At 52.2% G+C, this 22,500-nt stretch overlaps 1 protein-coding gene across 1 annotated transcript in view; it reads right to left on the bottom strand.

Annotated features, from left to right (window-relative positions):
- Positions 1–14,603: 14,603 nt before the first annotated feature.
- The window catches only part of LOC105287640 (dachshund homolog 2), a 216,263-nt gene continuing 208,366 nt past the window's right edge, over positions 14,604–22,500 (bottom strand). Inside the window, exon 13 of the mRNA XM_020034369.2 lies at positions 14,604–15,506. Within this exon, the coding sequence (XP_019889928.2) occupies positions 15,478–15,506 (29 nt within the window). The 3' untranslated portion in view covers positions 14,604–15,477. The remainder of the gene's footprint in view (positions 15,507–22,500) is intronic.

Raw genomic sequence — 22,500 nt, 5'->3', positions numbered from 1 at the left:
GCACGCCTCTCGGGGTGCGAGCGAGTGAGCGAGCGAGTGAACAAGCAGCCGCGCCGAGCCGAGCCGAGCCAAGCCGTTTGGCGTTGACATTTTACTCGCGCTCCCATAACCGCGGGGCGCTCGTACGACGCGTCGTTAAAAACGAGCTAATTGCTTCCATCAAAGCGCCCGGCCAGGTCGTAGGGGTGAAACGGCCGTCGCATCAAGCCGAAACAAGCCGAAGCCGATTCTACTTTCACGTTATTCTTCGCGAAAATATTTTCACACGACAGGGATCAGTCGCGCCGAAAAGCGCGCGATTATTTTTCACTCGTGAAGTTTTTCTTCTCCACCGTTCCCGCTCTCTAGAAATTTTTGTTTTTCATTTTTCTTCGTTGCCGGTGTGACGCCAGCTTTCCTCGAGATCGCTATATTCGGAAGAAATTAATAACGCGTTCCCTTTGCGCCGTAGAGGCGTTTTAAACGAGTTTCAAAGTCGCGGCGAGTCTCTCCTATTTGCGCTTATTTACGGAATCTTTTTTTAAATTTCCGAGCATCGACCACCGTCAAGACGACGACACGGTCGAGGCGGCTGGGTTACGACATAAAGAGAGGCGGTGGAGGTCGGCGCGAGAGAGGGTGAGGGTGCGGGTTAAAACCCTTTAGTCTGGACCGCAGGCAGGATCGCCGGACAAGCCCGCGCTCTCCGCTGCCCGGCACTTTAACGCGAAAGACGAGAAATAAATTTGCCGTTGAAGCTGGAAACACCGCGGAGAGTTAGGAGCCGGCACTAACCGAAGGGACAAGGTCCGAGCGCTCGAAGACATCTCCGTTTTTGGCCGCGCGCCTCGCAATCTGCATTGCAAATTGCGTGCTTCCGGTTATCGACCTAGTTACTCGCCACGTTACGACGCAAAGAGCATTACGAGGTAATACGAACCGGTGGCACGGTTCGCACGACGTCTTCCGATTCTATCCTCGCATCTACCCCCTTGCCGTCCGATAAAAAGTTGATGCGCGAAAATCGCGGCAAATCGAATTAGCCGGCGCTCAATAAGTTGGCGTGTCTCGAGCCGATCGGTACCCGCGAATTTTTCGCGATGCGATGGCGTCGGTGGCGACGAGGACGACGAGAGGGGAGAGAAACCAGGGGAGGCAAAAGGGACACGCGGAGAAAGACGCGAAAAGAAAGCAAGTGGCGCCGGGAGGGAGGAAGAGGGAGGGTGGGAGAATCCTCCTCCGAGAAGAGAGGCATTCTCCCTCTACTCCACCTCAGCCGGCAATGACAGATACAAATAAACGATCCGGGCGAATTCGCGCAAGCGCCCCCGCGACTGCGACTACGACTACGACGACCACCCTCTCTTCGACCTCGCGCTCAACAACGAGGCCGAGCTAGGTAGGTAGGTGGCTTCGCGAAGCGGAAGCGGCAGCGAGGGGGCCCATCACCACCTTGGGTGGAGCCTGCCGGCTGACGTCAACAGACGTACAGACAAACGGCACAGACGTAGAAACCAATGCGCGCCACGGTGGTGGCTCCAGGTGGCTGCTTTACGTCTGCGTACAAATAACACGGCCGTCGTCGAACGCCCCCGCCTGGAGAACCGCCCTCTCTCTTCCGTTTCTCTCTCTTCCGCGGGGAGACACACGGGGTCTCTCTGGTCCCGCCTGACTACGGCGACTGCCATTGCTCGTTTACCTAGAAAGAGAGGGAGAGAGAGAGAGAGAAAGTCTAGGACTAAGGGTACGTTCTTACACCCTGGGGGGAACCCGCGACTCTCCGCCGGAAATCGTCGAATCGTTCAAGATGGCGACCCGCGTGCGGAAGGAGTTGAGTTTTGTCACCCTTCCAAAATACCTCGAAACTTGGAGGGTAGTTGAAGACGAATTGGTAGGTAGAGAAATGATTTTTGCTATCTGCTGTCATAAGTTGGCAGTCGACAGACAGGTAAGAAAAATTGTTTCGGGAAGCCTTGTTTTTTGCGTTTGATTAATAGCCCAAGACGGTATCTCGAGTTATCTTTCCACAGTACTTGGATCTTTCTTAAGCCAATCGTAAACTCGGGGAGACCAGTCTTCCCGAACGAAGGAGGCGATCGAGGATGGGAAGGGAGAGCCGACTGATTAAACCCCCTTGTCGAGATTGCGGCCGGCGAAGGGGCCAGTTTTGACGCGATAGCGAACGCAAAAGTGAATTCTTAACTCGTTAGCCCCCGACCTCGCTAACTCCGTTCGTGGTTGCGAGAGCCGGGAGGAATTGCTGGCGCCGATATAGCGGCGCGCGTACGACGAACGTACGGTGGAATAGCGTTGGGTCGTTGGGAAGTTGTATCGGGACCTAGTGTCACGACCGCAGCAGCAGCAGCAGCAGAGAAGCAGCAGCAGCAGGGTGGACCTCCAGGGAGGAAGAGGGAGGACGGCGGAGGCCGGGTCGGTAGGTAACACCGTGGCGATGCTTGCGGAGAGAGAGAGAATAGAGGGAATACAGCAGATAGAGGTAGCTTGGAGTCGAGTGCCCGGGGCTGAATCGACCGGGCTACACACAGAGCACACCCCAAGCCGAGGTCCCTCTCTTACCCTCTTCCACCCCCTCCCTCTTTCTCGCACTCTCTTCTCCTTCCCTCTCTGGCCTCGCTCTCGCCGTATGCGCGCCGCTCTCTCCTTTTACTCTCGCTCTCTCTCTTTCTCTCTGTCCCTCATCCCTCTCTCTCCTCCTCCCACGTCGTTCCTCGGCGGGATTCCCGCTTCCGCCATCTCCAACCCCGTCCTCCACCCGCTTTCTCTCTCTCGTGCCGCTTTCCATTCCGTTCGCTTTCTCGGTGCTACTCCAAGTGGCGTCGGTCCTCTCGCGGCAACCACCGGCGTTGCCTACCGTCGTCGTCGCCGTCGTCGTCGTCGGCGACGTCGCTCGACTGCCGCCCCTTCTGCCCGGCTGGCTAGCTCGCTCTCTCTGTCAACCAGCCGTTTCATCGTACCTTTTCTGCCTCACTTCCGCCGTACCCCCCGTCGACGACCACCCTCCGTCGCCCGCCGACGTGTCCGCCTCTCGTATCGCGAGCGTGAGCCATCCAATGGCAAATGCAACTAGCAAGTTGAGGAGAAGATAGAGACGGAGAGCAGCAGTATCGCGTTGTTCTTGTCGCACGTCCACCATCTCGCCTTCTCTCCGTACCTTTTTCTCGTGATTTTTTCTGCACTTTTTCCAAGTAACTTGGGTACAGTGTCTGGAATCTCGTTTTTTATTTCCCACCCCTTTCTTTCTCTTGGTCTAAATTTTTCTACCCTACATCTTGCTTCTTTCAGACTTTTCGTCAATGTATACGTGATTCCTTCACGGCAGACGACCGACGTGTCGTGAACTTTGTGCTCCAGTTGCCGAGAATTTCGGTCTGTCTCGTCACGTCGCTCTTTTTCATCCCTTTCACATAATCAGCAATTCTTCAACGTCCAGCTTGCGACGCGACACTTTGATATTCCTAATTCCCGTCGTTACATATAACAAGTAATCAGACGAATCATTCAGATTATTATTAAATTCGATAGATTCGTGCCGAAGGACCAAGAACTCCAGTCAATGTACGAGACAAGGTGGCCAGTGTCCCCGAGGATCGGCTTTATCTCGCGATCTGAAGGTCGAGGACCCTCAGGAGTCCGTACTCCGCCGATTAGGTGCATATCCAATCCGGGAGAATTCGCTTAGATCGTCGGATAGGCGCTCGAGAGCGCGTCTTCTCGTCGACACTCGACGGGGCCGAAAAGCGGCAACCTCTCGCGACGAATCTCGCGAATTCGTTTTCGGAGAGGAGCGTATGAGGATGGTGAAGAGGGTGTCGTTCTCGTCCCTCCAATCGACTGTCTATTTACCCGCCAAACAGCGTGAGAGATAGACAGAGACAGCGCTAGCCCTCTCGCCTCCTCTTTCAGAGCCTCCCCTTTGAGCGGAGTCTCTCGGTCGGCGCCTCGCACGCCTCAAATATTCCGCCGGGACAAAAACGGTCTCATTCCCATCTCAATCTATATTCGCACGTCCAACACACTCGAGATTATGAATGCGTGGGGTTAATGAAACCGGGGAAGGCGTCTGCCTTTGCACCATCGGGCAGTCCGCCGTCGCCGACCACCCTCCACCCTCTCAGCCGCCGATCTTCCCGGTTCTCCACACCTTTACCAGCACGTGCACGCTATTTCTTCCTCCTCGGATTTCCGCGTCCTCTCCGTGAGTTTAGCTCGTACCCTGGGGTGCAAACACCCTTGGACTCGGGTCTGAACCCGCGCCGTGTGCGGCTTCATTTTTTAAAGACACTCCGTCGCCAACCGGCGTGTATATTATTACTCGAGAGAGAAGGAGAGAGAGAGAAGGAGCATGCGATGCTCGCACATACAAAGAAACGCCTCTCGCAGTCGCTCAGAGAATTCGGACTCGTTCTCGGATTTTTCCAGAGTCGACTGTGCACGAGTGATATTTTTCAGAAAAGATAGCTCCCTTTGAGAAACTGCAATCTCTTAATTAGAAGAAAAAAAGTCTATAAACATTAGGAATGGATGTTGTAAAATGCAAATTTATTTGTTCTCTTTCATTTAGACACTATGAAAAAAGTTTTATTTTAATAGAAAATTTAGTATTTCACAGAGTTTTTTATTTTTATACAGTCAAAAATTTTCATCCTCAACTAACACAAAAAATGTTACGCTATGATTACGCAACATGTATGTGCAATATCTTCGTTACAAAGTTGTAATAACGAAGTTGTAATAAGGGCTCCAGGTTTATTTCATTGCGTATCGACCGAGCCTCATTTGCCTGCCTTGCGCCATTCCTCTCGAGATGCCTCCACGTACAACGATAGAAAGACTTCCATGCACCCTTGAATTTCCTTTTGCTGTTTCTAACGGAGGATTGCTATATCGGATGAAAAATTAATTATCTCACATTTCGAAAACAAATGATTACTTTCTTTTTCCTTTTTTCTAAAAAAAAAAGAAACACAAAACTGCGTTCTTGTCCTCACTCTCCGCACTCGTAAAATATGACCATACAAGCCGATCCGTACTCCATTGAAACAAACCTGTCAGCGTGTCATTTAGGTGCTGAGAATAACGTAAATCGGGAGATTCGTTGCGGGCGGGAAAAAAGTCCGTGGCGGAATTCGCCGCGCAATTCTCGGACCCGTAAATGGAAATCGGGGAGTCGAAACGATCGTGTCCCATAATTCGCCCTGCCCGCCGTAAATTATTTCGCAAAAAGAGACGTGGCCGGAGAGGGAGGATAGACGGCGGCACGGCGTACTCGCGGTTGCGGTACCACCGTTATTATATACGTACGAAATGGACGTCGGCGCGCCCGCGCGCGGGCGAGGGAAATAAAATGGATGGAAAGTGAAGTAAGGTCATAAAGGTTTTTATTCCAGGGTGTTATCCTCGAAGTAATGCCCGCAGTAAACCACGGGAGCCCCGGGGATATCCCATCGATACCGGGCGAGAACCTTCTTCCGCGCACCGGGTGGAGCGGGGGCTCTTACGGCCCCGTGAAACAGGATGGACCTCGCATTACCGTGACTTACACGCGGTTACGCCATCCTCCTCTTCGCGCCTCTTCTTAGCGAGAGAGATATTTCCGCTCTGTTCGCCGGCGCGGTATTTATCTTGCCGCGAACCGTGACGTGCGAATCGCGAGCGAGAGAGACCACGCGGGAGTACATCTTCCGTGTACCATGTATGTTTTTCCGCCCTATTCTGTCAGTGAATTAAAGATGAGTGAATGCTCGTTCTGTAGATTAGTGTCTTTCTACTGTAAAATTGATTTTTGCCCCGCTAGAAATTTACTTTTGCCGCGGACGGATTATTTTCAATGCACTCTCGCGATGATTCGCCGGCGTGTTTCCTCGAGTGGAATCAGCTCTTACGTCGGATTCGATACCTTCGCCTCCACCACAGGAGGATGAGGGTCGGCCCGGAATATAAAAATAATGAGAGCCGAGTGTTTTGGTTCGATTAGACGACATCGATTTTTATCTGCGGCGCCCTCGGCTTCTTTTCCTACGATGGGGGTTTCTCTCGCGGCTATGCAAATACCGGGGAAAGGAGGGGTGGAAAAAATTACGCCAAAGTGCTAAACGATCGGAGCGAGGAGGGCGAGCGACGAGAGCACGGTATGCGTGTCGTACACGTGTCGCAAGCGCGTGTACGTGTGCGTGTGCGTGTGAGAGTGGCACGCGGGGGCCACCTTATGTCGAGTGGGTGACTTCGAATGGCAGAGGGTGCGGGATTTTCAGGTCGGTATGCAAATAAGCCACTCCCGGATGTCTCGGGGGTTCGATTCGGTTTGAAGTTATTGCTCGTGTCGGCCGGAATCATCGTCGTTGGCGAATCGTTGCCGGCGGCACGTCACCCCGTGACGCCGCCACGCCTCGACGCAGAAAAGCGATTTAGATTATTGTTCACGAATTTTACGGTGTCGAACGCCGCAGTGCGCTTTATCGAGGGATCCGTCGAGAGATCGATTCGACGGGAAGCAAACAATCGGGATGCGTTTCCGCAAATGGAGAGGCTAGTCGCCGACGTGCGATCCTCGCGCGGTTCCTCGCATCTCCGCTCGAGCACGGAGTTCGCGAAGCGCGCGTGTGATGTAAGGGAGCAAGATGATCGGAACTAATTACAAGATGAATGGATGCCGTGTCGAGTGAAGAGCTGCGGGAGATAAGAAATGACGAGGAAAAAGGAGGAAAGAGCGAAACGAAAGGTGATCAATGGCAGGCCAGATGGAAAGGATAATATCGTCGTCTAATGTTTCTCCGCGTCGATGCTAGTTACTTCATCAGTTCACACTTATTAACGATCGCCTCGAAAATTGAGCTACTGTGGAATTTAATTACCCGACGTTGCTCGATCAAAATGTATGCTAGCAAAGGAAAGATAATCCATAATTTCAATGTAGAATTATAACGATGATTTATTCCATTTCTTCTTTATGCGAAATTTATTCCGCTCCTTATTCCGCCCGACCCCATCGATCTTCCGCTCCGCGATTTCTTTAGCTTCGCATCGGAATGAGTGAATTTAAGAGAAAGAACACGCGAAATCGCGCTGATTAGCGCGTTCCATAGACAGTTAATCCCTTACAGAGGCACCCTCCGCCGCCTCTAAATGAATATTGATTACCGCGAAGCACCGGAAAGAATCGTATCTCAAAACCGCAAGCGAGTGCCCCTAAATGGGAAATCAAACGTAGCGATCTCCGTCCATCGGAGTCGACGTCGCCGCTGCGCTGGTAATGAATAAAAATTATAATTACGTTTCTCATCGTCGTCGTCGTCGTCGTCACCGTGGTCGGGGTGGAGAGCAGAAGGAAAAAAAAGTAGTTAATCAATCACGAGTGAGGGACCCCGAGACGGGGTTTCGTCTTTCTCGTCGTCGTCGCTCGCTCCCTACCGATATCAGCCCTCTTCTTGTGAGTTTGCCCGACGAATGCCACTCGCAGACTCCGCGAATGATTATAAATTCTCGTTCGTGCGATTTAATCCACTTGGCTCACGGGCATTCCGCATATAAAAGATTTACGCGAGTTACTTGCTCGGATTATTGCGCGAAAGTCCATTCGTAGTGGCGACATGAGAACGAAGTGTTTAACGACTTATCGTCGTACACAGAAATAAAATTTATATGCACAAAGGAACAAAACTAAAAACATGACAAAAGAATATTTGCAAATGAAGGTATAAAAGTTAAGTTACAAATATGTATCGAGCTTGGAAAGCTAGGTACAGCGAAGATATAATCGAGGCACCTCACGTATCCCTCGAGTCGACCGTAAAACGCGGAGGGCAGAAGCGTCCCTTAACGTCTTAACTATTAAAAGTTTACAGCGACTCTGCTCTCCGCTCCACGGCGGAACGCATCATCTCGCATGCGGTCGAGAGTGACCCGAGGATTTTAATTCGTGCCGAGGAAAAGGCGTGAGAATGCAACCGATTTATTCCGTGGGACGAATTTGCATATCCCTATCAATACGACGGTTAAGGATCACGGGGATCCTGACGTGGCTCGGGGAGAGGCGAAGCGAGAGGACCGGATGCAGGCAAAGGCACGAAGGATGCTCCCGTCAATGCGAGCTGACGTTTCGCGGAATAAGGAGGCGAGCTCGAAACGAAGAGTATGCAAACAGCCGTGTTACACGCATCGCTCACCGCGCATCAAACGTTTATCGCGTGAAGCCATAAGAGAGCAGTTGGCACGGATGATTCATGGTGGCTGAAGAGCGCGGCATGGAGCGGCAGGAGAGCGATAGAGGTCGAGGGGGCAACCGGGAGAAGAGACAAAACGAGCGGGTCGAAGGGGGACGTTGCGGGGGTTGCAGTCGGGAGAGCGCCGACTGTATATACCGCCTACATCATGCAAATGGTTCCAATCATAAGCGAAGTCTATAATCGATCTATAAATCTGCTTACCGACAGGAAAGGATCCGAGGGGTTGCCGCGTCACAGCTCGCGGGGGTGGTGCGGTCGCCTCCACCAATACCGCGCCGCGCTCTGGTATGCGCGCGCTCACTAACGACGGGGTTACACACCACCGTAGACAAATGTAGCTTGTTAGCATACCATTTGTATGCATGGGGTTTTGTACTTTCTCTCGCGAGCGAGTTTTCCCGCTTGTTCCCTTTCGTCGGAACTCGCTTACGTGCCTCACGTACGAGCGTTTAGCGATCGACTGCTCCTCCGGATCGGATTGGGTGGCACTCGTTTTCGCCCAGTAGACGATTTCGAAATTGTCCCTCTCCAATCATGCCCTTTCATTATCTCCACGTAGCCGTGTAATAAATGAAAACTGAGATTTGAGAGTAGATTATTGGCACTCTTATGAAATTATTAATACAGACGTCTGTCGACATAAATTTCGATGTCGTAAAAAATTACTCGTCGCGATGCGATAAATTAACGTCGTTGATATACAAGCTATGTACTCATCCGTTGCATCGAAATAAGTAGCCGAGTAATTACTCGAGTTTGTCGGGGCATGGGACAGCAAAATAGATGCCGTTTACGAGGGGCACGGGGGCGTTGAGCGGGAAAAAGACACCTTAAAGACGCTCTCGATAATTATAGAAACTTGCGGGGCTCCTGGTTTCTTGAATATCAAAGCACTCGGCGAAATAATCAACGAACCAGAGCGGAGGCGAACGGCCGAAGGGTTTGTTGGCCCACGAACAGAAGGGAGGAGAGAGTCTGTAGCCCGGCTATATTCTTTGCGTCATTATCGCGATTTAATTATGTCGAGTTCCTTTGAGTCTCTTAATTTGAGCCTCTCTCTCTCTCTCTCTCTCTAGCTTATTTTCTTTCTCTCTCTCTAGCTTATTTTCTCTCCCTCGGATTGTGGACGTAAATATTTTCGAGATACATCGCGGCGCGTTAATCAAGGATTTCTTTTAATCAGGCATCTCTTTTTGACGCGCGATTTATTTATTCATTTATTATCGCGACTGTATCACGTTTTGCAAAAAGATTGATCGTTAAGACAAAATTGATCTTCTTCGTTTAAGCGAGATAATGCGCGCGAGGGGCGCACTTACGTTAGATCTTTGTAATAAATTTTGCAATTTATTTTATCATGCACGGGAGCCCTTATCGGACAACTGATTTCGCGTATCGCTAAAGGGAATGGGAATCGCGTGAGTCAGAGGATAGGCCGGCAAACGCAAAACCCCGTTTCTTACCGCGCGGCCAGCGCGCGCCATGGGAGAGAGAAATTAATTTTAACTTTAAATTAAGACTCGTCCGATACCTGGCTGCCTCTTTGTTGCCGCGACCGACCGGCGCGGGGGCTGAATCATCCGCGTGAGGAGACCTGCAGGGGGAGAAGGGACATAAGCCGGGAGGATGCTGAAGCAGAAGAAGAAGAAGAACAAGAAGGGACGCGATCCAAGTTTTCCCGCGCTTTTGTCTAGCGTTAGTGAAAACGTTAATAATAAAATAACGATCCCGCGCGGAGGGGGGGGGGTAACGAGTTGTCGCTTGCCTCCCCGCGATATTCATCATCGATCTCTTCACCCTCGTTGAAATGCGGACAGCAAAGACTCGTCGTCGTCGAGAGAGTGGAATCGATATCGTGACTAGAAACGCGAGGTGCCCAAAACTTCGCACGCGTACATATTAATCCATTAGATTCCGGCACGTCACGTGGGGGGACAATTTAATTTTCAGAAGGCCGAGAGAAACGCGATACGTCTCTCATGGTCATTATCGGAAACGTCGCGGGAAAATAGACGAAAACACTTGATAGATGATATAAGAAAAATAGAGCGGAAGAGAGAGGGCCGCGTCCTCGGCGGGGGTGGCGGGACTAGTGATCGTGGGGTGAGATAGAGGGGGAGGAGAGGTCCATTGGTCAATTAATCAAGATAATGAGTGCCACCGAGTCAAGCCGTGAAGCACCACTACGTAAGGAGCGAAGGCGACCGACAAGTGGGTGGCGGAACCAGCAGAGCGAGGACTCGAGAAGGGGCAGGAGGGTGGAAAAACCTGAAGAGACGAAGAACGAGGCAGAAGAAGAAGAAGGGGGGCGTCGCCTGGACGGGACATTCGACACCTCCGAGCCGTTGCTAACAATACCGAAGATACACAACTTGGCGGTAAACTTGGCCCGACGAGGCCTCCGGATAAGCTGCCCAAGGGTTGAACTGAGGAAGAGAGCGAGGAGAAAGGGGAGGGAAGGCGCATGATTAATTAATTAGCCCGGGCCAGTTAGGACGCGGCGGTAGCTCCACGCATAGCTTTACGTATATACGTATACGTACATAGCCGCTTTGCTTAAACCGTTATCGAATGCGGCCTGATCGATGATCGCACGTTCCTTCCTATCGACGAACACGATGACAACGATGGTGTATCCAGTGATTCGGAAGCTGAAACTCTGGCAGAGGGCTGTGCGCGTTAATTGACGCACTTGAACCTTTCTGAAAGTCAAGAGAGCGGCGTAAGCCGCCGACCGACTTACCTGTCGCTTCTTCGTGGCGGTTTTATCGGGAGGCGCAGGATGAAAATTGATGCTTCGAGGGGATTCGAGCGATTTTTGCAAATTATGCACGGTATTTTCAACACAGGAGGGCCGAGAACGTGTACGTGGTTCGCGTCGACCGCGTCGACGTCGAACGTCACGCAACAATAAAACGGCTTTAAATCGGCCGGCCGGTTTATCCACGGGGCGTAACGCAATTCGCGTCCCTTGCACCGTATCGTATTATTTTGTTGGTGAATTGCGGCCCGGGTCACCGGCAAGTAGTCGCATGAAATATAGACCGGACAAACATGGCGACGGAGCGGCGGCCGGCCGTTATCGCAGGTATACAAGTGCGCAGGACGAGATGGCCAGGCGCACAATCCTATCTCGGCGATCCTATCGTACGGTAAATATAACCCTGAATGACCAGCCCTTTGGACATTAACCTTCCCAATGTCAGACCGGGCGCGTATCTACCGCGCGGCCGGCACTCCCGATCCCGCGAGATCCCGGACGTTTACTCTAGATACCGGCGAGGGTGCTCTCGTGGAGTGTACTTCATTTCTTGAAAAGTCGAGACGGACACTCGCCCTTGAAGCATACGCGGACGATTCTCCGAAACGAGAACCACCCTCTGATCGTAATCCCCGCGACTTGAACAATCGAGATCTTTAAAATGCCTTGTGTCATCTGCGTGCAGCACGTCTCATGATTTACACAGGCATCTTTTGTCAATTTGAGATTACGTAATCGTTGCGAGGAGGCAAGCAAGAAGGGAAGACGAGCGGTGGATCTCAGCGATTGTTTCGACAGAACTTGAACGTCACGACGAATCAGGAAACGTCCGTAGATTCATAAACTTGCATCCTCATCCGGTAACCCAAGCTTTCCCCTTAGATTCGTAGCCCTCCGAAACCACCAGTGTTCGCAATGAGGGATAGGAGACGAGGGGGTTGCTGGATGGCACGATGGGGGAGCTGCCTAGATGTTGCCTAGAACTTGCGATAGTCCAAACATAAGGCACAAACACCGTTAGAGTAGTTCGCGGATGGGACGGCGGGGCGGAGGGGTCGGACCGGAAGTTCTTACCCGGGTAACGTTAGGTTACCCCATTGGGGGCCAGCGGCGGTACGGCCGCCCCACGCGTCACGCATTAACATAATGCTAATTATCTTGCCAGCTCATTAGCGCTGGCAAACTGTCCGAGGAAACTCGGCCCCTCCGAGATAAGAAGGGGGCGGATGGAAGGAGGATGGGGGTGGAACGCCGGTGGATTGTGTCGTGCCACGGGCTAGTGTCGGCACCCTGCACGTGCATCCCAACCCTTTGGCCGTGTGTGCGTGCGCGCGTTTCCTCGTCTAAGGCTACCAAGATTAAGGTCCCCGTCTCCTCCCTGGATGCCTTGACGTGGGTCCGCGTCGAGTTCGCGGAACTTCTCGGGAAGCGTTTGGAGCGCATCCTGACAACTTCCTCCCGTGCACGCGCGCGCGCATTGTGCCACCCCGCTGCTGCTGCATTCGACGATCGCATTTATCAAGCGCGCCGGAATCGTCCTTTTGTCTACGTCGACCGGCAGTTTAAGGATACTTAGCTTCCATCGCGGATTTTTTTCTTCCACGGATGATGCGAGAAATATCGATCACCGTGTGTTATACTATAATTTATCAATTTTTTATCCGTGACGATTTTAATCCTGAAATTCCTTGCAAGCGAGTCTCTCAAATGTAAATACCGTCGCGATTATGCGTTCTGGCGCGCGTGGTGTCGCTCGACGACGACGACGACGTGCGCCTCGTCAGCAATACGATTAGATTTCCAAGGCGAGTCGAAGAATGGCGGCTTTCGAAGAGAGCTTTAGCCCTCCGGTGTAATAACCGTAAAGTAGTAACGCGCCCACCTCCACCGTCGCCACCCTCTGCGCCTGGTCTCACTCGCTCCTCTCGTCTCTTCCTTCTCGCTCGCGCGCATATGCGCGCTTGGGGGGAAGGGCAACCCCCGTGGAAAAATCATGGCTTTACGCGTCAAATCGCGTATGCATATAAAGCGGTATTATTTCGCGCGTTGACGCACCGCCGAGTGTATCTAACCGATATACCTATACACCCTCGGTGTATATTATGCGGTGAACTATATTTACTCGCAACCGGCCGGACCGCCATGGAAAACACATCACCTCGCGATTTTCCACCAAAGATATAAGTACATCAACCCGCTTATTACGTAATTTACTCGTCGTCGCGACGGCTCCGCGATAGCGGCAAGCCATAAATTTGCTTGCATTAAACAAATGGCACACTTTCCACGCAGGCAGATCGCAAATATCAAATCTCTATCGCGCGCCGGATCATTTCGACTGCATTTTCCGCGAACTCTCTCTGGCGCTCCTGACGATAAAAACGCAATTGTCGAGCAGGCTGCGGCGGGGGCTCGATTAGAAGCAAAGCCGATAGTTAAACTGGCATCGTGTCGTCCGCTGCTCGGACGCTGGCGGGCTGCGTGAACGTAATGAAAGCGAACTCGTGGCGGGTTGATTTATTCGTAGTTCGGAGTAACTCGTTACGAGTTCACTTTCCCCTGGTCCTGGTAGCGGTACCGCGGAACGACCGAGCGGACTAAGGACTCTCGTACTCGCCGCTCGTTCCTCGTAGACGAGTGAGTGCTGCAGTCAGCCGAGCGACATCAAAGGGGGCGCGGAGCTTCCGTATAATTAGTGTCAGTCATATTTGCATATTGATTGAAGCGAACGTGTCGCCACGGTATCCTCGACTCACTGGCCTCTTTTCCCGTGACGCCTGCGCTCGCTCCCGCGCACCCTTACCTTCGTCTTTCCCGTCGCCAAAGAAACTACCCTCCGAGCGCCACGGTCCGCGAGCCGTTCTATCTCCTTGACGATATTTATATCATGAATTGCGGGAGCAGGGGGAGGGAGCCCTTGTCTCGCGAATAAAGCGTAAAAGGGCCTTCTCGGGTGGTCGATGGATCCAAATTTTATCTCCAAACTTTCCATAATTATCGAATGCGATTATCGGAGTCGAGATCTGCTTCAATACTGTGCAGTTTGCGGTTTGCAAATTTGCGCAATCGCGCGATTACGTCCCGGCGGTGCCGTTTAGCCAGCGATTATTCGCGATCCAGTGACCGGTTATTACGTCACCGTTGCTTTATTGTTCCCATTGCTCTGGCGGAATATAGGATGCCGCGAGCGGGCGCACCGTCGCGAAGTGCATCGTCGCGGCGACAAGTATGTTGCAATCTTGCTGTCACGGTAACGTGATTTATGGAAATAGCGGGAAACGCAGCGGAATTTCTACGACTTGCACAGTACTAGCCGCCAGCTATCAGCCGGTTGCACGTTGTTCTTTGCACGAACGGTAAATCAACGGTTCGTTGCAATCGTCCGCTCAACTTGTACTTACGTAGCATCGCGCAGCTCTCTCATTGTCCTCGTCTGTCGCTCGTTACGCTCGTTACAGCGCAATTTGCACTATTTTTTGACGTTACGATGCTGTACAAAGTAATAGTCGACGCGGCCAGTGTATACGTCATCCCCATATTAAAATTGCAGATCGAACGTTCGCTAAGAAAGCGTAAACGCTTCGTCGGATTCTGTTCGAGGGAAAAAGAGAAGAAGAAACTCGTTTTTGTTGATCTTTATTTAAATGCAGAGTACAGCGAAATCAATTACAGAAATTAATCGAGTTTGCAATTAATTTTTAAAATCGATGTATCGATTGTAAAATATCGCACGGGCGCAGATCAGATGGCTGTCATCAAATAATAACAAAGAACAAATAATAATAAAAAAGAAATTAAAGCCGTTTATTATTCGATTATCCGTTTCTTCAGCCGATGATGCTGGTCGCGCGCGTGATGGGGGATGACGGGAGCATCTTGCCATGAGAAGTGGGTCGGAAAAAGCGTTCGTCGGCGCGAGTCGCGCGCTCCTGCGCCGGACGGGTCTCGTTGCGGGGTTGAGAAAGGGCGCACACCCTTCCATCGCCGCGTGCCGGCGGCTAACATATGAAACTCTGGTGACTCCACGGTTTTGCCGTCGATTCAAATTCAACCCGGCACGGACGGAATCGGCGCGGATTTAAAAAAAAAGGAACCAAGGGAGCGGGGGTGGAGGCGCGCGCGCGCGAGAGGGAGAAGCGGAGAATGGCGACGCGGAATGGCAGAGCAGAACGGGAAAACGGGGATAACAATAGACTGCAAGTCACTGGATAAACGACCGGGAATCGTTAAAACGCGAAGCGCTCGTGGCTCTATTTTGATTTTATACGTTGCGTCGCAAGGACGGGTGGGCCGGCGGAGTGATAAAGGACAAAAGTCGACGAGGGTCGCAGTTTTTAATTCGAACGATGACTGTCGACATTCGTCGCAGTCGCACGGCCGGGGCGCTTTTTACCACCGAAATGCTACTGAAATCTCTTTATCGAGGATTCCATCGAGGAAATTTCGTTGACGGGATAACCATAAAGCGATTGTATCCTCGAAGCAGCCGTCCGTTCAGAAGTTGCGATAGGAATCTCTTTGCGCTGAAAAAGATAAAAAATTCGTGATCGGCAATGGATTTTTAATTTAAAGGAACTTTCTAGCTATTCTAATATATTCTACATGATTCACACGGCATACGTTTCAGCTGAAGCCATATTTCGCAACATTCACTACTCCTCCCGTTCATAAACACGCTTGACGAGACGTGGCGAGTATTTCGTCTTGGCGGGCTCGAAATATGAGAATACCCGCGTCTTGACTAAGAGATCCCGCGGGATGCGCGCGAGTTCGATGCCCGTGAAGGATAGCCGTGGGTCAGGGGCTATCGCGGAGTTCCTCATCCTCTCGCCCTGGTTTTCTCTTCCCTCAAGGATAGATCGAGCCCTCGAGACCCCCTCGTCAGTCATGGCGAAGAGCCCCCGAGCGCATCTCTCTCATCCGCGGGGGCAGACGAGTCTATATTTTTATCGATTTCGATTACCGGCCAATTCTTCGGGTGAGTTCCACGTACGTAAGGGACGATTCTCTCGGCGTTCTCCTGAGATTATCAATCGACTGACCGCGGGAACCGCACCGAGTACCGGCATCGCTCGCGCAATTTACATCGCATTAGATGTAAACGATGCGCAGCACTCGGTGCCGATTTACTCGGATCCCTCTGTATTGCAAATCACCTTGTTCCGATCGGGTTCACCCTCCGTCCACGGCGCAATTTGGCGGCAGAAATTGGTCCTCGCTATCGTTATCGCAATTTTTCGATCGTGTTTCCGTATGCATACATATATAAATATATGCGTGTGTATGCCGCGAGTATTGGCGGTATGCGCGGCAGTATGCGGTATTTACAGGACGGTGGGCACACCACCGGCCCGACTCAAAATAAGCAATTGACCCACGATACTGTCTCTCTTTCTCTCTCTCTTTCCCTGCCTCCTTCCTCCCTCCGGCTAGCCCCACGCGCTCACACCTCCCGGATCTCACCCTCTCTCGCCTCCTCCGTCTCTCACTCTGGTGGTAACAAAACCCGTTCGTTCGGTGCGCCAATATGCGGCTAATTTGCACAACAAATAAAGCTTATTCTCCGGATTTGCATGTGTTTGAACTGCAGTGTAATTGGGTGGTACGCTCGGCTCGGCGTTGTCCACTCTCCCCCCCCCCTTCGCCGCCCCCTTCCTCCCTGCACCCTCTGTCATTCGCTCTGTCTCTCTTTGCTCTTCCTCTCCCTCGATCTCTCGTTCTCTCTCGTTCTCTCCCCTTATATCCCTCGTCATTCCATCATCCCTCCCCCCTGTTTCACCCCCTGGGCGCCGTGTACAACCAGCGACGCGGCGATCGACGAATTTCGCAATATCGGCGTCAAACTCACGTTAAGTCGTTACTCGTACCGTTGCGGAAAGTCTCTGATACATGCTGATCGGCCGCGAGATCGAATTTTGAATCCGGCCTCGCAGTAGAAACTTTTATCCTCGATGCCTACCCCGTCGAATAATCGCCCGTGCGTTCTCCGTGATTCGCGTCTTCATTGAAGAATGCTCACGGTGATAAAGTAGTTAGCGGGGGATGATTAGTTTCCACTAAATGTCACGCATGTACGATGCTTTCGTCAGTTCCTGACGATTACATGCGAGTCATTAAAATTTTTTTTATGTTCGAAAATTAACATTCCAGAGGACACATTTGGTGGACGCACTGACGATTTTTCGGGGGTGTTTTTCAGACTATGCGGCTGCATTATCGAGCTCGCGGTTCGGAGGGGGGCACGCTCGGAGGTGCGGCCGCTCGGAAGCAGTTCTCATTATGGAGAACGATTATTTCTGGCGGAGCCATGGGGAGGTGCGTGCCGATCGCCGACTTCGTTGGGGCCGCCGCAGCCGCTATTCGTGACCGAGACCGATATTCGTGCGTAAAGAGAGAAAATGGCGTCGGGGAACGAACCCCCCTTCAAAATGGCGAGTCCAGCACGCGCCGAGATCGATTGTCGGATATGAGAGTTCCGTGGCAGCTGTGGCCCACCACGACAGACTTCCGACTGAGCGATCAACGATCTCCCTTTCAAAATGGCGTGAATTCGACTACCGGCTACCGAGCCGACGCCTTGCACGCTCGAGGTACTACAGTTCCCTCGCCCTTCCTTCTCTTCTTCTCTCTTTGTCTTTCTTAAGGTAAGTTTTGTATCTGTCTTACTTTGTGCCTGCCATTATCACGTAAAAATCATCACCATAGCCTCTGCCTGAAGAAAATATTTCTCGTGAGTTTAATATCGTTTCCATATTTATCTCTTAAATTAACGGACATATTTTCGCAGTGTCTAATTACGATATCTGTCGCATGAACCTGCAAAGTGCCACTCTCACAACATTATAATTATCATATAAAGACATCATCAAGTCGCTCCTTCCATTGCACACCCGAGGGGCCGTGCTAAGAGCCGAGATCCTCATCGACTCTCCGTGTTCGATTGAAAATCCGGATTTTTCGCGCGATAGCCGATCTTATCGGCTCTTTCAAACACCGGGATGGGGGTGAGCGAACAAGGCAGAACGGCGGATAGTCAGCTTCCCAGACAGGAGCACCGTGCCGGTATGCGGAGAGCCGCGGGAACGGGGGGCGGGAGGGAGGAAGGGGGACCGCGGGGCGTCGCCGACCGGGCCGGTGTGTCGGTATAAAGTGATAGTGTGCAATGAACTTGTAAACCAGTGACTGAGCATACAATGGCCGACGACGTACAGGGCTTTCGGCCGGTTGGTGACGTCATCACTTTGTGTCCCATGTCCGAATTGCATCGCATCGGTAGGACCCTTACTCACCTCACCCCCCAACGTTTGTTTGCCCTCTCTTTGATGTGCCCGCCTAGACCCGACGGACTTCACAGAGAGACTACGGCGCGCTCTCGGTAAGCTCTCGGCCCGGGGGAGTCCGGGGGACGACCGGGGGGACGACCGGGGGGGCGCGATATGCCGAAAACACGGGTTTTCGGGAATATCGTGCACCGTGTGCGGAATTACTTTCGAGCCGATAGCGCATCATCCCCCGCGCGGGAACTAGCGCGACGCGCCGCGCCGCGCCGCGGCGCAAAGGGGCGCGTTGCTCCCTTTTGCGGGTTCACGCCGTCGTCGGCGTTAACGCGTTAATCAACGACGGAAATGTTGGTCGTCGGTAGCGCGCTCGATCGATCTCGTTTCGCAGCTCTCGATGCGCCACGAGAGCTTACACCATCATCATCATCATCATCATCATCGTTATCATTGTTACCATTACGATGCACGGGACGGATCGTCACTTGATTGACGATTGAATTACGATGATTAAAAGACAAAAATAAAGCTTGAATGAGTTAGATTTCGAGGATAAATTCAGAAACTCGCACAACGATTCGCGCATTTTACTGATGTTTATCGCGCGAGATCTCGCTGGCGGGCATTGTCAGCATCCGGATTGGCGATCCTCACGTAGCGACCACGGCTGACTGGAAAGGGCGCAAGACGCGCGGGTGAGTTATCGAATACGAAAACAAAGAGGATGCTGCGACGAGAAAGATCTAAGGGGGAAGACAGCCTCGTAACCCTAGCCGCACTCCGAGACTCTCCGCGTACGGAACAATTACATTTTAATTAATATTTCCTAAAGAGGCCGTGGAGCTCCCCCGTCGAATTTATGATCGTTTTATCCATTATTAGGGGCGGAGGCGGGCGAATCTCGCGAAAAGCCATAACTCCGTCTTTACGGCTCTTTCTCCCCCGTTCTCACCGTCGTTCTTCTTTTCTCTCTCCACCTCTCCCTCGCTCCGAAGAGTTATCCGCCGGTGCTTTTCTCCCGGTTTCCATTTCGCCGAATCTATCGCTCGCCTCTTCGTTTATCTCGCGTTTGATTCTTCCAATCCCACGAAAGCAACACTGTTTTCCCGCTGAACACGGCTAAAGAGCAGACGCTTCCACGAGTCAGTAATGAATACGATTCGCGATTAAAAGAATATCCACTTTTTAAGTTGCTACCAAGTTCTGAGAGACGCCTCCCGATAATTGAAAGGGCAATTTCGCCGGGCCACGTGCGCGCATGTTCGCTACGCTAATCGCCCCGTAATTACGCTTAAAAGACGATCGGCAAATATAAAGGCGCGGATATCGCGTCCAAGACGCGCCTCGTGTTCGTTATCCATAGCGGCGCCCGTAAATACGGGCTCGGTAGCGCATCGTTTAATGCATCGTGCAGCCTTACATACGCATGTAACATATAGCCAAAAGGGGGAGAGAGAGAGATGCAGCGGCGGCTCTCGGACCTCTCGAAGCTCTCAGAGTTACTCGGGCCCCGCTAAATGTTTCGAGTTGCCGATGAGCGCGGTATTATATTTCGATACGCCGTAAATGCGTTATATTATACGATCGATAAACGCGCGGTGCACAGTGAGCGTCATGGACGGGCACAGCAGAGGCCAAGCCGGCAGCCAGTGGTGGCGGCGGCTCGGCTCGGCCCGGCCCGGCTCGGCGGCAAGTCCGGTACAAACTTATTACTATTACCGGCAAAGCGTATCAGGTACGATGCACCACCGTGCCCGCGCGCGGGACGCTTTAAATTCATAATTATGCACATACATAATTATGCAAATCAATTATTACGCGCGGGCTGAAAGTTCCACGCGCGCGTCTCGCGCGCGCGTTTCGGCCGGCGTGTCCGCCGCGCGGCCTCCACCGCCGCTCTCGTTGCCTTTTTTCCGATCCATTAGGCCGCTAATAAAATACTTCCTGGGCGCACCGCGGCGCGGCCGCGGGCCATATTCCCGAATCTGCGGCGACGGAAGTGCCCGACAATGCGGGGATGTTGGTGGCGAGCGAGCGAGCGAGTCAGCCAGCCAGCCAGCGCGCCTCCGGGATATCGTGCGGTCAGAGATTCCGCCGTCGTCATCGGGGTTGAAACTTCGCGGTCCCCAAGACGAGAATGTCTTTGAGTCCCGGAAGGCATCCTTTCGTAGTGGTCCGACCCGCATCTCTGCCGCTTCCCGCGCGTCCGTCGCACCCTCGAGGTCAAGTGCCACGGGGTTAGAGGCGCGAAAAATGCGTCTCGGATGAACTATGCCGTGGTACCCCGGGTTTACACACAGGTATGCGCCTTCTCGCTGCCCGGGGCGCCGCGATACCCCCAACTACGTTCTCGCAATTTCCGCCTGCGTGTTATTCCGCCCCCGTCGAGAACTTCGATCCCGAGAAAGGATCATCTACCTGGCGATCGACGTGCAAAGGAAGACTCGATTAATTAATAGGATCCTGAGGATCAGAAGGGCGCGGAAGTATTGAGTACATTCGATAATGCGCTCTGTAAAATACGTCTGCATTTGTTATCGCTTGCAATTTCCTGATTTGCGAGAAGATATTGAATCCTTCCCTGTTACATTCTCATTATTTAATTTCTGGATGTATTTTTTTCTTTTAACACAATGTTGAATTCTCAGGTAAGGATCTCCTTCAGCCCTCGCTTTCACTCGCCCCACTCGCTCGCGAAGCTTTTGACACTTTGCGAGCGAACTCGAACGCCTCCCTCTCGTTCGCGCGGTCGGGCTACCCTCCCGCTCTCATCCTCTTTGTTTCTCGAGTTCTTGTCTCCTCGGCGAGCGGGAGAGAGTTTTCGAAATACGATCTGCTACCTTCGGGAGGACGCCCTACCGACTACCACCCAGTGGGGCGCTCGTTGCCGAAGCTTTAAGGGTCGATTGGGGCAGAATAAGGATGGGTCGGGAGCGGCAGATTGACTAAGTTTCCGCGGTGGAGTTTCGACAGGTTGATATCTGCCAACCGATATCGAGAGGCGAGCCTCTTTCTTATAGCATAATAAGTCTTGAACTATTTGTCCGCGAGGGAGTGGATCGCCACGAAGACGCGACGAACTTTCCGCGATCTTCAATATCGTGCTGCATAAAATAATGCAGTGCAACGCACCCGTCGCGAGATTATAATAATTTTTTCAAGGATGAATATAATAACATTTATTCTCACGTTGTACATTCTAACGTGTGTAATCTCTGCCTTGCGAAAATGGGAATTCCTGCAGCAGAGCTATCGTCGTCGTCCATTGATCTTACCTAAACAAGAGTCGCAGAGGGATCCTCATTCTTGCCGAAGGGGGTGCGCGCTGGTCTCGCTTCGTCGTGAAATCGGTGCGACCGCTTTTTCGTCAGCGGGAAGGGAAGCGATATTGTTGACAGGCGTCTCACGAAGTCATCCGGGTTTCGGTACGGGCGAGAGATGACGCGCACTTTTTCCCCGCCGGTGATAAATGGCACACGCACCTCTGTCCTCCAAGTCGTGTATCCGATTCGGTCGTGAGGGAGGGAGGGGGGGATGCCAAGTTGACAAGGAGTGTGAGCCCTGTGGCCCTGGAGAGCGCGGGAGCGTTTTGGGGGTGTTTTCATGCGCATGGGGGTTGGAGCGTTGCGTGGACAAGACACCGCTCTGATTGATACGCATTCGTCCTCCTCGTCGCACCCGGTCGCGTTCTGTTCTGTCCCGGTCCCCTCACCCCGCTGCTACTCGACGGAAATCTCGAAAGCAATTAACAGCGAGCAGTCATAAGCATCGAGGATTAATGTATTGAATCATCCGATAACGGTGTGTCGCGAAGCGCTTCGCTACTGCTCTGAGGAATTTTTCTTGAGACCGGAAGCGACCTTGGAATTGTAGAAAATTAGAAAATTGTCGATCACTGTTGCCTTCAGAATGGTAAAATTAGAAAAATACCCGAGAAGAGAGAGAGAAAGAGCAGAAGAAAGCGGCAAGCCGGCAAGGCAAGGCGATTGAAAGCGAAACCGGGGGATGAATTTATTCATGGACAGGCGGGAGTATAAATGCAAAATTGGCAATACATACGAAATCTGCGTGGGTTCAAGTAAAAAGGGGTGAATACATTAGCCCCGGGAATTAACCTCTTTGAACTCGGCTTGCATTGGAATAATTGGACGTTGCAGCGCGCAATGATCTCCGAATGCTCGTGTGTGGACGTAATAAAGAGATATCGACCTTCCGGCGGCGCCGACGGTCCCGGGGGGGT

Source organism: Ooceraea biroi, chromosome 5, assembly GCF_003672135.1.
Source record: "Ooceraea biroi isolate clonal line C1 chromosome 5, Obir_v5.4, whole genome shotgun sequence".
In the NCBI taxonomy this organism is placed as follows: domain Eukaryota; kingdom Metazoa; phylum Arthropoda; class Insecta; order Hymenoptera; family Formicidae; genus Ooceraea; species Ooceraea biroi.
Note: the sequence above shows the minus strand (reverse complement) of the source record. Positions and strands in the feature narration are given on the sequence as shown.